A 12,727-nucleotide genomic window follows, 5' to 3' on the forward strand; every position below is an offset into this window, starting at 1 on the left:
ATTGTAGTTTTGATTTCTCTAATAATTAGTGATGTTGAGCATCTTTTCATGTGCTTTTTGGCCATCTGTATGTCTTCTTTAGAGAAATGTCTATTTAGATCTTCTGCCCATTTTTTAATTGGGTTGTTTCATTTTTTGATACTGAGCTGCCTGAGCCGTTGGTGTATTTTGGAGATTAATCCCTTGTCGGCTGCTACCTCTGAAGGTTCCTGCGTGCATTTTTCATCAGCTGTGGATCCACTGGTTCCTCTTTCCCAGGCAGGATGTAAAGAGTAGCCAGAGGTGCTCCTACCGAGGGGTCCTAATGGCGTTCACCATTTTAAGAGAAGCTCAATTACGATACAGTCAAGATAACCATTATAGTAAGAGTTGGCGAAATTCCTGAGAAGTGTTCAGAGGACAGGGCGGCTGCCTCAGCCTTGGCGAGCAGTGAAGACCTCATCAAGGAAACACCACGGGAGATGGGTTTCTAAGGGTGGTGGGGAGCTTGCAGGGCAGGGAAGTAGGAAGGAGTGCATCCTTCTGGGGAGGGAGAACAGCATGTGCAGAGGCCGGGGGTCATCGTGGGGCCTGAACATCAGAGGACCGGTTGGGGTGAGGTGTGAGGTGCCTTCACATGCACTGGGTGGGGAGAGGCAAGAGGCTCCCCTGAAGTGTCAGGCAGCCCAGATCAGGAAGGGCATGAAGTGGGTGGAAGGCCAAGTTTAGCCCTTTGGCTTTCATCTAAGCAGGCACAGGCCAACGGAGCTTTGCTGTCAGAGAGCAGGGCTTCCTACCAGCTCCACCTGCAATATGGAAACTGGGCTGGAGCTGAAAGGAACGGAGGCAGGGGCCGTCCAGGAGACCAGGGCTCCAGGGGGCGCTGGTGAGCGCCTTCACGAGTTGTGGGTCCGAGGGGCATCTCCGAGCTCTCCGTGCAGGACTGGGTGGCCTTCGATGCCACTGAGGTTGGGAGACTTCCCACTTGGGAAGTGGCATGGGTGCTGATGCTGTGAGCCGAGTGCAAACACCAGCGATCCGTCATGGGTGGTTGAAAGCGTTTGGAATCCAAGAGGCTGAGGTTGGATGTACACGCCTGAGTCATCAGCATTAGGTGGCAGCCACGGCCAGGGGTGCAGATGGGGCTCCTTCCTAAGAGGGTGTGAAATGAGGGGAGAGGGGAGGGTGGAGAGTTTCGATGTTGAAGGGCTGAGCAGGGATGGAAAAGTTAATGTAGGAGCTACTGTTCAGTTGTTGGTGAACGTGCCCTGCACAGGGGAGGTGTTTGTGGATTAAAGGTTAAATCTGTGTGACCTTCTACCTCTGAATACAATGCTCCCTAACCAGCATGCCCGTGCTGGGACCCTGGTAATGACAGGAGAACGAGATGTGTACCCTCTGGATGTTTCCCTTGTGCTGTGTCGTGGCTCCTAGGCTTTTGTGGGGCTGACCCCCCAGAAACGCAGAGAGCCACAGCAGCCCAGATCCCGCCCTGAGCCTGCCCTGCAGAGTCCTCCGGACACCTGAAGCGTCATCCTAGACTATCAGCTGACCCACCGCACTGTTATTTCATTTGCCAGCCGAGCCCCATCAAGAAAGAGCGCTCACCCAGACCTCAGAGCTTCTGCCACTCCTCCAGCATCTCCCCGCAGGACAAGCTGGCACTGCCGGGCTTCGGCACTCCGCGGGACAAACAGCGGCTCTCCTACGGCGCCTTCACCAACCAGATCTTTGTCTCCACAAGCACAGACTCACCCACAGCGCCGACTGCGGAAGCACCCCCGCTGCCTCCTAGAAACGCCGGGAAAGGTACAAGCCGTGGGAAGGGCTTTGTGACTCCATCTTCAGAGCTGGGAGTTGACTCAGCTTTGATGTAAGAATTTCGAGGTGCCTTTGAGTGGCAGAGTGTGGGCTGTGATGTCAGGGCAGCGTGAAACACCATTTGCCACGTTACAGCCGAGAAGTAGAGTTACGGGCACTCCACGTAACACTTGCCTTGTCTTGTGTGAACCTTACAACCATCCTGTGAGGTGTGTGCTTTTGTGTCCATTGTACAGATGAGGAAATTGAGGTAGAATGACTTGCCCAAAGGTCATGCAGCTGGTAAGTGGTGGAGTTGAGGTTCCATCCAGGGTCCACATGGCTCCCAAACCAGTGCTCTTTCCTGTGTAATATGGGGTGGAATTTGAGTTCTTCTTTGAGAAGTTTCTTTCCTCTACACTGAAATGTAGTAGCAGTGGTAGTCAGTAGTTACGAAGCCCTTGCTTTACAAGAGGCCCTAAGCCCAACACCTCTATTTTCGTGCTCACAGAACAAGGTAAGTAGGACAGTTGCTGGCACTGGGCAGACAGGGTGCTGGTTCAGAGCTGTAGAGTAATTGGCCTGAGGCTCTTGGGGGTTTGGGATCCTCACCCAGGTCCTGTGTGACCTGAACCCACACTCCTGTGCTCTCTGGCGAGTGGCTTTCCACGAGACACCACCTGGGGCAGGATCTTCCCAGAGGAGGGTCATTGTGCGGTGCGTTGTCACACGCCCCCACGCAGCTCATGCCAAGGGGTGACGGTCCACGAAGACTGCATCCTGTTCCCCGAATCCACCGAACGCCCTGCACAGAAAGTCCCACCTACATGGGGACGAGTCGAGACACAGAAGTGATGACATTAAGGGCTCACCCCTCCCGGGGGTGTTCGAGAGGTACCCGGAGCTGTTGCTTCCGGTCTGGTCTCAGCCCTAAACCCAAGTGCAGGATCCTCCCCGTGTCCTCCGCTCACTCGCTCGTACTCACGCAGGTTTGAGGTCCCCGGTGCACAATGCCGTGCCTATTTGAATCACACTGGGACTATTTTCTGGGGAATGTGAGCTTTATTCAAAACAGTGTTTTTCAGAGCTTATTCTCCATTGAAATCGTGTTATAAATGGGAGTAGTGTTCTTAGACCCAGTGGCCTCATAGATTATAAAATAGTGGAGAAAGTTAAAATGAGGCTCGGGCATACACAGTACTCATCAGAGATAACCAGTGACCAGAAGAGCAACAGCACACGTAAGCCAGAGGTTTAACCCGCCGGTGTTGTCCTTACCATTCCACACATTATGCTAGAGCGTGCCTTATAAATCACTGGCATGACAAGGTGCAGATGTGTGACGTAAGAGGCCTGTGTTACCTCTCACCGCGGGGTGATGATGTTCCCCATCGGGGCGGCAGTCTGCTAAGAGCAAGTCCCTTTCTGTGCCCTAAGAAAGACCGTGAAAGCTACTGTGCTAGAGTTCATATCTCCTGATTATGGTTACCAAAAAAAGTGGTGAGGACCTATCAGAGAGCCTCCAGGTCACTGAGAACCTTGGAAAAGGTCTACAGGAGAGAATGACACCACAGTCCTAGAGGCCAGGAGGCACCCTCACCTCCCTCTACCTCTTTCCATAATTTTATCTCAAGGGGACACAGAAACCCATAAAATATACTGACTCACTGCCAAGTATATCTCTGCTGCCTTGAATAAATTCTGATTAGCTCTTTACCAAAGACCCAAAGACAAAGACCAAATTTATTTAGTGATGCAGCTGCTGAAACAAGTGCCTAGAGACTTGGCCATAGCAACCGTGGTCGGCTAAGGATAGACTGCTTACCGCCCCCCACCCCCAATCCCGTAATTGAACATAGACATCCCTCTCCGCTACGGTCAGAGTGTTCTTCCAGGTTGCTCAAGGCAGGACATCAGATTCAGAGATTTGGTCTGAGCCAGTGAGACGAGAAGCACAGCCTGCCCGTGACTTTTATAAGGGATTCGAAGCGGGAGATACTTCCTGCAGGCAGCTTGGCTCACGTGCCCACACATTTGGAAAAGTGATAATGTTTGAATGGAGTTCTCAGAAGACACAATTGAAGATCAGCCCGATGCTCTGTGCAGAGAGAATTCTCCTCTGTTTTCCTTACGTTTTCTTCATTTCAGTCTGTTGAACTGATTGAGCCGTTTGCATGGAACAAGGATGTCTTGTTGTTTGGGTTGCTAGTTTCCCGTGCAGCTAAAGCAGAGGTGTCTGCCTGCAGCAGAAGTCATTTCCCCACTGAGAACTTCGGGGTCGTGGGGATGATGGTTTCCGGTGAGGCAGAAACAACTGGTAAAGTTTCCACTGACGAGAGGAATACAGGGGACAAAAGTAGAAGGAATTATTCTGAGTCCAGCTCAGGAGTATTTTCAGAAATTTGCAGCTGCCCATGAAAATGTAAGGAGTTCGACCTAAATTGCCATGGGGCAAAGCCGCCTGTGCTTGAGTAGAGCTCCAGTCAGAGCTGGACGACTCAGCAATTCAGAATGCCGAGCTCACCACCCTTAAGCCTTTGAAACATTTGGCTGCCTACGCCCTCTTCAGATGTGAAGTCCAGCGAGATTAAATCAAAGCTATAAAATTAAGTATGCAGACGTTTCTCACTCGTGGTCAGCAGCTCCGCCCAGCCCCCTACTTCCCTGTGTCTTTCTTAAGACTAGATGTTCTTCAGGATCTCCAAGATTGGTTTGTTCTTCATCTTTAAGCTAAAATCATCACAGAACCTGGATTTTTTTTTTTAGAGCTAGAGGGATGCTGAAAGATTGACGTGATTTATAACCCTTTGTACAACTAAGGAAACAGAGCCCTGAAAAGGCTGAGGCACTTCCACGTCACGTGGTGTCTGAAATAGGATAGACCATTAAAGTGGGCCTCAAGACTTGTCAACCAGATCTTCTGTTGTAGTTTCTTCTTTTCCATGTTGAGGAAGAGGGTCCATCTCTGTCTTGTCTTCCTCGTGCATTTGTCATCAGAATCCAGTGAGACAATATATGAGAAAGCATTTGGTAAAATGCAGAGCGCTGAACTACCACGAGGGACTCCTATCAGGACTGTTCAGGCTCTGACTGCACAGATGTCCCCAGAGTAGGGAAGAAGGTAGGAGCACCATGGTACTATGATGCTGCCCACAGAACAGGCGCTTGACGACAGTGTAGCTTGCTTTTTAAGTCATTTTAAGCTACGGAACTGCAGTTTTCTCCCCTTGTATAATTCCACACCTTTTACACAGCCGTGGCACAGACTGCACTTGACACGAGATTTTTGTGGAGGTTAGTGAGAGGGACGGGAAGCTTCCAGCTCAGCACCTGGCACCTAGTCGGTGCCCCAGGGAGGCTTCTGCTGACATTTGACATCTGCTGCACCTCCCCAGCTTTAAAAAAGCGTCCCTGGGGAATAGGAACTGGGGTGGAGCTGCCCAAGTCTGGTAAATCAGCAGGCGGTCTGAATGGTGAAGCCTGGCATGATGTGGGCACCTTTAACTCAAAGGATTTGTCAAGTAAATGAACGATAAGTCTGATCTCAAGAAGCTTATTTAACTTACTTAAATGAAGTAAATTTTCAAGCTTTTAGAAGCCCCAAGTGATATGCTAACTAATTTCAGTTCATTCCCATCTGTTGGTGAGATCAGTCCCCTGGACTCGGGCATTGTGTAGCACCTCTGCATATCTTGTGAATACCTGTAGGAATCCTGCAGTCCACACACGTTTTCTATAACGTGGACTTCCTGTTTCACACAGGCTCCAGCCTTGGTCTGATAAACCAGTAGGTGAGCTACACAAAAGCAGCTCAGGGCCTGGCACACCGAGGGCTCAGTGGGTGCTTGTCACGGAGGATGTGGAACCCGGTGCTGCCCTCGCCATCCCTGTAGGTGAAGAGCTAAGCACCCATGTTAATCCAAGAGTCTAGTTTGAGAGTAACACACCCTCCAAGGCAGGTCCATCAGTAAAGCAGACCGTGCCTGCCGGGCAGCTGTGAGCCGCTGTGCATTCAAGCCCCACTTTATATCCTCTTCTCTCCCTTGCCCCACCTAGGAGGCTGGGATTCCTCCCCACCAAGTGCTAACCCTGTCCCTGTCCTGGTCTCCTTTTCACGTTTAACTCATCTTGCTAAGTTTCAGGGCCTTCATCTGAAAAATAAGAATCAGGCGTCTGGCTGGCTGGGTCCCTGCTCAGAACATGAAGTAACGTATGTAAAGTGACTGGCACAGCGTGAGCACTCAGTACGTAGTATGGGAGCCTGTTGGGTCCTGCTGCATGTGTTCAGTTCTGCAGGTGCCCTGGACCCTGGCGAGGTAGCAGAGGGCGGAGCGGGGAGCTCCTGCTTGGAGGCTCGTGCTCCAGTGGGTGAGAAAGCGGTGAGCTGTGCCCTCATCAGGGGCAGCAGTCGGTGGCGCTCCAGGTTTGAAGAGAGGGTGAAGGGAGTCTTCCTTTCACTCCCCCCTTCCCCTGGAGGCAGAACTCCTCCACACAGAGGCTGGGGATGAGCTGACCCTGCATCCCTGGCACAGAGCGGGCATGCTCCATCAGCGCTTGTTGAGTGAACAAACAACAGCAGAATCAGTGAAAGCACGTCCCAGAAAAGTGCGGCCAGAGCAAGGAGGGGACACTCATAAAACCAACCCAGATGCCCTGGGGCTGTGATAACTGACTTGCTGACGATCCTTCTGCACCATGTTTATGCCCAAACTCAGTGTGTAAGCATTTATTCACCATTTCTCTGACTCATTTGAGGTCTGTAGCAACAGTTAGGGCAGAGAGGCGGTGGCCGGGGAGAAGACTGCCCCGGGGTCTGAAGGTACGAAAGTGCCCTGCTCCAGGAGTTGGGCTTGCCTAGGAGATGTTTCCCGGTGAGTGGCTTTATTCACATGCTGATGACTGTAGAGTTTCCTGGGATTTTTTTATCTCACAGGAAGGTAGCCATTTGAGTGGCTCAATTTTAAAGCTTCCCATGGACCATTGTCCTTCATTTGTGCTGAATTTTCTGGATTTTTCTGGGGTTTTCTTTTGTGAGTGGGTTTTTGTTTGCTTGTTTGTTTTGCCTATTTTTGTCAGTCTCTCTCAATCCTTTTTAAAAGACTGCACACGTGTATCACCTTGCGTTGGCCTTCTTGCTGGCCGAGAGCACCTCTGTGACTTCTGCCCTCAGCAGTGGCCACTGGCCCGGGCTCGCCAGCCCAGTCGCCCGACTGCCAGGGTGTGGAAAGGGGAGCAGAGGAAATGCTGTTGTGCGTCTTGCACATAAGAGTGTATGAGCAGGACTTCCCTGATGGCGCAGTGGTTGGGAATCCGCCTGCCAGTGCAGGGGACACGGGTTTGAGCCCTGGTCCGGGAAGATCCCACATGCTGCGGAGCAGCTAAGCCCGTGTGCCACAACTACTGAGCCTGTGCTCTAGAGCCCGCGAGCCACAACTACTGAGCCCACGTGCCACTACTGAAGCCCGCACGCCTAGAGCCTGTGCTCTGCAACAAGAGAAACCCACTCACCGCAACTAGAGAAAGCCTGCGTGCAGCAATGAAGACCCAACACAGCCAAAAATAAATAAATAAATTTTAAAAAGCAAAAAAATTACTTTTAAAAAGAAAAAGAAAAAAGAATATATGAGTACTAAAGAGCCAACCCTGAGCCCCTTGAGTTCGGCACTTTTCTCTTAATGATCAGTGTCCTGGAAGCAGACTGAAGGACACGTGAATGGCTCCTGCGTGTTCTGTGTGCAGCGCTGCGTCTTTCACGGTGTCACTGCCGTGTTGGGATCCTGCCAGGCCTGCTGCCAGCCTACCGTGCTTTCTCCACACGTCCCCCCCCAACCCCACACCGTGCCTCTGTTTCCCCACCTGAGCATGAAGATGATGATAGCTCCTTCCTACTACACGCAGTTCTTCTCTAAGTAAATATTCTTGCATCTTTATCTACTTTTTTTTAATATATAAATTTTTTTATTTTTATTTTTTGTTTATTTTTGGCCACGTTGGGTCTTCGTTGCTGTGTGCAGGCTTTCTCTAGTTGTGGCGGGGTGGGGGGGCTACTTTTGTTTGTGGTGCGCGGGCTTCTCATCGCGGTGGCTTTTCTTGTTGTGGAGCACGGGCTCTAGGTGCACAGGCTCAGTAGTTGTGGCGCACGAGCTCAGTAGTTGTGGCACATGGGCTTAGTCGCTCCACGGCATGTGGAATCTTCCCGGACCAGGGCTCGGACATCTGTCCTCTGCATTGGCAGGTGGATTCGTAACCACTGCACCACCAGGGAAGTCCCTATCTACTTTTTAAGTGATAGAAACTTTCCATTCTTTTTAAGTTCTGTACTGTGAAAACCATTAGAAAATGGTAAATTAGTCATTTTTATTGTCTAGAGTTGTCTGTATAACTCTGTCATTAACTTCTGTCTTTAACACTTCTATTTGGCATGTTAGAATATGTATGTTATCCTTCTACAGACAGTTTTTCCGAAAACTGTCAGGATAATTTTTAAAGCCATCTTCTGGGTCTTGTTTTAGATTTAAATTTCAAAGGTGTACTTTTATTTGGTCTCCCAGCATGGAAGACCTCTGGGTATTCTGTTTTATTAAAAACCAAAGGTACAGGGACATTGAAGAAGACTCCTCCTCACTTACACCATGAATTATTTCCATAGACTGTGCTCAGCATGTGCCAGGTGCTGAGAGAGAGAAAGGCAGTGTGGATCTTGCTCTAAGGAGGCTTCCAGCCTGGGAAGGAGGAGAGAGTGTAGCTCTGATGCAGGGTAGCGAGTATGTAGTGCCATTTAGCCTTGTGCGAGCAGAGATAGAAGCAGTTGCTCCAGGACAAAGGAGGGTTAGAGAAGCTTCTGGATGAGCTAACCCTTAGCAGATGCAGAGGAGAGGAGGGACGGCAGTGAGCACCGAGGCTTCTGAGATGCACGGCCGCGTCACGCGCGTGGGCTTCCCGAGCTCTGGCCGCATGGTGGCCACACGCCTGAGCTGCAGGCCTCAGTGAGGGACCTCCCTGAGCCGGTGACGGTGAGGTGCTCGAGGCAGCACTGCTCACGTGGGGCCACTAGCGTTGAAGCCCCAGAGAACGTCTAACTGAGTGACCAAGAGGCTGTTGGAAATACAGGAGAACCCCAGGCATGTGAACCCCGAGTAAGAGCTGCGTGGTACACCCCCCTGCCTCCTTGTAGAAGACCTTCTAATAATTTAACCTTGGAGCTATTTATGGCAGCTTCGGAAATCTAGACCATATTTTTAAGAAAAAGCGTTAGAGGATAATTTGACATAATAGCCAGTATTCGCGACAAATGTGGCTTAGGGTGTTTTCTCCTTATTCCCACAGGCCCTGGCAGAGTTGAGGGAAGAACACTGGCTGCCCGAGTCCCCACCCCACCTGTTAACCTTGCCTCCCACCCCTGTTGAGTTTGTTTGATGCCGTGTTTACTATTTTTTAGTTTGTTTTGTTTTAGCTTTCTTTACCCCTCCAGAATTGCTTCTTTCCTGACCAAGCCAATGCTCAGGTTTAGTTTGCAGGAAACATGCTTTTTAGTGCTTAAAGACTAGTTACTTATTTCGGAAGTCTTTTGAGCTCTTTACAGTAAAGTTAAAAATTTTTGACTGCTTTTCTGGGGTCTGACACAGTGTTTTTCACCCTTTTTTAACTCATGCCCTACCAGCCAAGAAGATTTCATGGCATCTTCCTTTCTGTAGCTTCTATTACAGAACAATAGGTGGGTCTGTGTGTTGTTTGCCATGAAAGTCAATTACAGTATTGAATATTTCTTTTCGAACTTCACACTATCTCTCCCTAGGTCCCCTCTCTCCCTGGTTTCTGATCTGTCACCCTAAGTGAGACGTTCTGTCTTCCTTAAGGATCGCTAGCCTTACAACAAGAGAAGTAGAAGTTTATTCATCCATTAATTCGATACTGTATTTACTAAATGCAGCTTTCTCTACACCAGGCCAGAGAACAGCCTGACCCTGGTAGAACCTGCAGCATGGTGGGGAGAGAGGCAATGAACAAGTCAGCAAAGACGGATAATTAGAGACTGTAGTAGCTGATGTCTGAAAGTAAGACAAGGCCGTGATGACGTGAGGAAGGGAACACTAACCCCTACATTTTTTAGATGATGATTCAGGAAGCTTGATTTTGCTTGGTTTGTGGTTACAGGACAGCCCTGGTCTGATCACTCCTAAAACCACGTACACAGACAGCTTTGCCCAGAGACATAGCTCCATTGGCCATCTGTGTTTCCAGGCGGGATTTGAAACTGGTTGATATGGCCTTCCAGATGCATTGCATCAGAAAGTCCCTAGATGGCGATACAGATGAAACTGCTGGGGAATCTCACCATTGTCTATTATGTATTCTCCATTTATTTCCAAGAGGAAAATTACACTTCCTAGTACCGAGCGTTGTTGTTGCCATTTTCCTCGTGTGGCGAGCCCAGAAAATGCCGGCCTGGCTTTCAGGACGGGGCGAGCCCTCGCCATCCCCGGAGGCCTGCATCATGGCTCAGCCCCGCCCCTCGTGGCTCCATACCCTTAATCACGCCCAGCCCCGCTTTCCTAGCTGCCAAATGGGACCAGTAATACCAGACCCACATGCCTCACAGGGTTGTTACGAAAATCAAGGCAAATAGCATGTACAAACACATTTGGAAAACTAGGAAGCGCTGTACAAACACAAGGCTAAAATAACAATGCCTTTACTGTTACAAAAATAAAACAGTTTCTGAAACTTCAGTGACTGGTGCCGTAATTGGGCGTTGATTCGGGATATCGGTAAGGCTTCCATCACGTATCTCATCAGTAGGACTGAGAATAAATACTGCCGCTAGGGCCATTTAATTCTAAAACACACGACCATTTTACTGAGATGAACAGTATTTACTTCCAAGACGAGACTATCTTTGAGAAATGGGGGTTTAAATCTGTGTTTGTACTGAGCAGTAATTGATCACGGGAAATAGTGAAGCTTGTTTTCCCGAGGAAGGAGGCCAGCAGTAATTAAGCTTCTCTCTTAATATGCAGAATGTAAAAAGCTCTTCTGGAGCCTTTCTGGATCACCAGGTACCTGCTATCCTGCGATAAACATTTGGTGTGGCAGTGTTCCTAGCTTTTTTTGTTTCTTTCCTTTTTTTCTCTTTTAATGTTTGCGGACACTGTTGTCCACTTAAACCATAACCTGGTAATGATCATAAAGAGAGATTTGTCAAAGTGCCCAGCATATAGTGCTCGGCACACACCAGCCACTTCAGTGTCACTTGGAATAAACAAACTTAACAGCATATATACTACTCCCATAGTGCTCATTGAAAACAAACTCCTTTTTTTCTTAAAGCGTTAGTTCAAACAGTCAACTTATGCAGTAGTGGTGTGTGTGTGTGTGATATTAATATCATTATTGTTATCCTGTCATTACCTCTGGAGAAAGTAGAATCTTTTTAAAAACCTTTAGAAATCAGGGCTTCCCTGGTGGCACAGTGGTTACAAATCTGCCTGCCAATGCAGGAGACACGGGTTTGGGCCCTGGTCCGGGAAGATCCCACGTGCCGCGGAGCAGTTAAGCCCATGCGCCACAACTACTGAGCCTGCGCTCTAGAGCCCGCGAGCCACAACTACTGAGCCCGCGTGCCACAGCTACTGAAGCCCACACACCTAGAGCCCGTGCTCCGCAGCAAGAGAAGCCACTGCAGTGAGTGAGAAGCCCGTGCAGCGCAATGAAGAGTAGCCCCCCCTCGCTGCAACTAGGGAAAGCCCGCGCGCAGCTACGAAGACCCGACGCAGCCAAAAATAAATAAATTAAAAAAAATTTTTTTAAACCTATAGAAATCAGTGAAGCTTATGTATATAAGCTTCCAATATAATAGGTGGTTTATGATTTCTAGAACAGTTCAGAATTGGAGGAAAAAGGGGTTTTTGGATTTCCCTTCTTTCCAAGTAACCCTTTACATTAGAGCCTTCATTATTTATAAAAGTCATTAAAAAGAAAACTTCAGGCAGCATTTGCTGACTGAAAAAAAAAATTGCAGTGGAGAGAGAAACCCTATTCTATGAATCCAGTGTTCATGTGTCCACGTGAGGCCCTTTGGAGGTTTAGTCGGTATTTTGCTCTTTCTCCATTGATTTTGCTGGCAGTGCTGTGTGCCTTCTTCCTCTGTAGGTTTTGCAGTGGTTCCACTGAGTTACTGGTTTAAAATGTGTGTGTTTTATTTCTCCCGTTGTACCCAAAGGATGATTTAAACCCAGTAGCGTTCCGTGTTGACTGACGTTTTGTTCCTTAAAAGCACACACTCTCCTTTTTAATTTTTTTTACCAGCAATTTTTAAAAACCCTCTTTTGGGGATTACCGGGTCGATGGACTTGGCCGTCCCCAGCCTCGTGCTTCGGTCTGTGTGTGTCACACTCCATTTGATGCATGGGAGTGACTGCACACAGGCTGTTCCATCTGCGAGACCGGGATTAACCTTCCTGCACCATTCGATTCCTTTCCAGGTCCAACTGGCCCACCTTCAGCACTCCCTCTAAGCACCCAGACCTCTAGTGGCAGCTCCACCCTGTCCAAGAAGAGGCCTCCTCCCCCACCGCCCGGACACAAGAGAACCCTATCCGACCCTCCCAGCCCACTACCTCACGGGCCCCCAAACAAAGGCGCAGTTCCTTGGGGTAAGTCGTCCTCCAGTCAGGGCCCTCACTGCCTGAGTCAGGCAGCACGCGGGGCTCGGGGGGCAGTGGGCACTCCGCACACCCAGCAGATGGACCAGACCGCACCCACGCTGGGTGAGGGCCTGGATACATATGATTGCACAGCCTCTTATGGCCAAGAAACATGGGGTAAAATACCACCACCACTTAAAAAGTGTACTAGTGATAAGCTTCTGAGCGCTTTTTGTGCACCAGACACCCACCAGGGCCCTGGTGGTCCGGCTGGTCTCTCCCAGCTCCTGTCCCCCGCTCAGCCT

At 49.5% G+C, this 12,727-nt stretch overlaps 1 protein-coding gene across 5 annotated transcripts in view; it reads left to right on the forward strand.

Moving 5' to 3' along the window:
- The window catches only part of ASAP1 (ArfGAP with SH3 domain, ankyrin repeat and PH domain 1), a 353,145-nt gene that overhangs the window by 318,043 nt on the left and 22,375 nt on the right, over window positions 1-12,727 (forward strand). For 4 of the 5 annotated variants that reach the window (XM_082601307.1, XM_082601309.1, XM_082601308.1 and 1 more), the window contains 2 exons: window positions 1,560-1,788; window positions 12,261-12,431. In XM_082601307.1, coding sequence (XP_082457433.1) covers window positions 1,560-1,788; window positions 12,261-12,431 — 400 coding nt within the window. The remainder of the gene's footprint in view (window positions 1-1,559; window positions 1,789-12,260; window positions 12,432-12,727) is intronic. The other variant, XM_082601310.1, reaches the window with a different exon arrangement.

Source organism: Mesoplodon mirus, assembly GCF_964341445.2.
Source record: "Mesoplodon mirus genome assembly, chromosome: 16".
NCBI lineage: Eukaryota > Metazoa > Chordata > Mammalia > Artiodactyla > Ziphiidae > Mesoplodon > Mesoplodon mirus.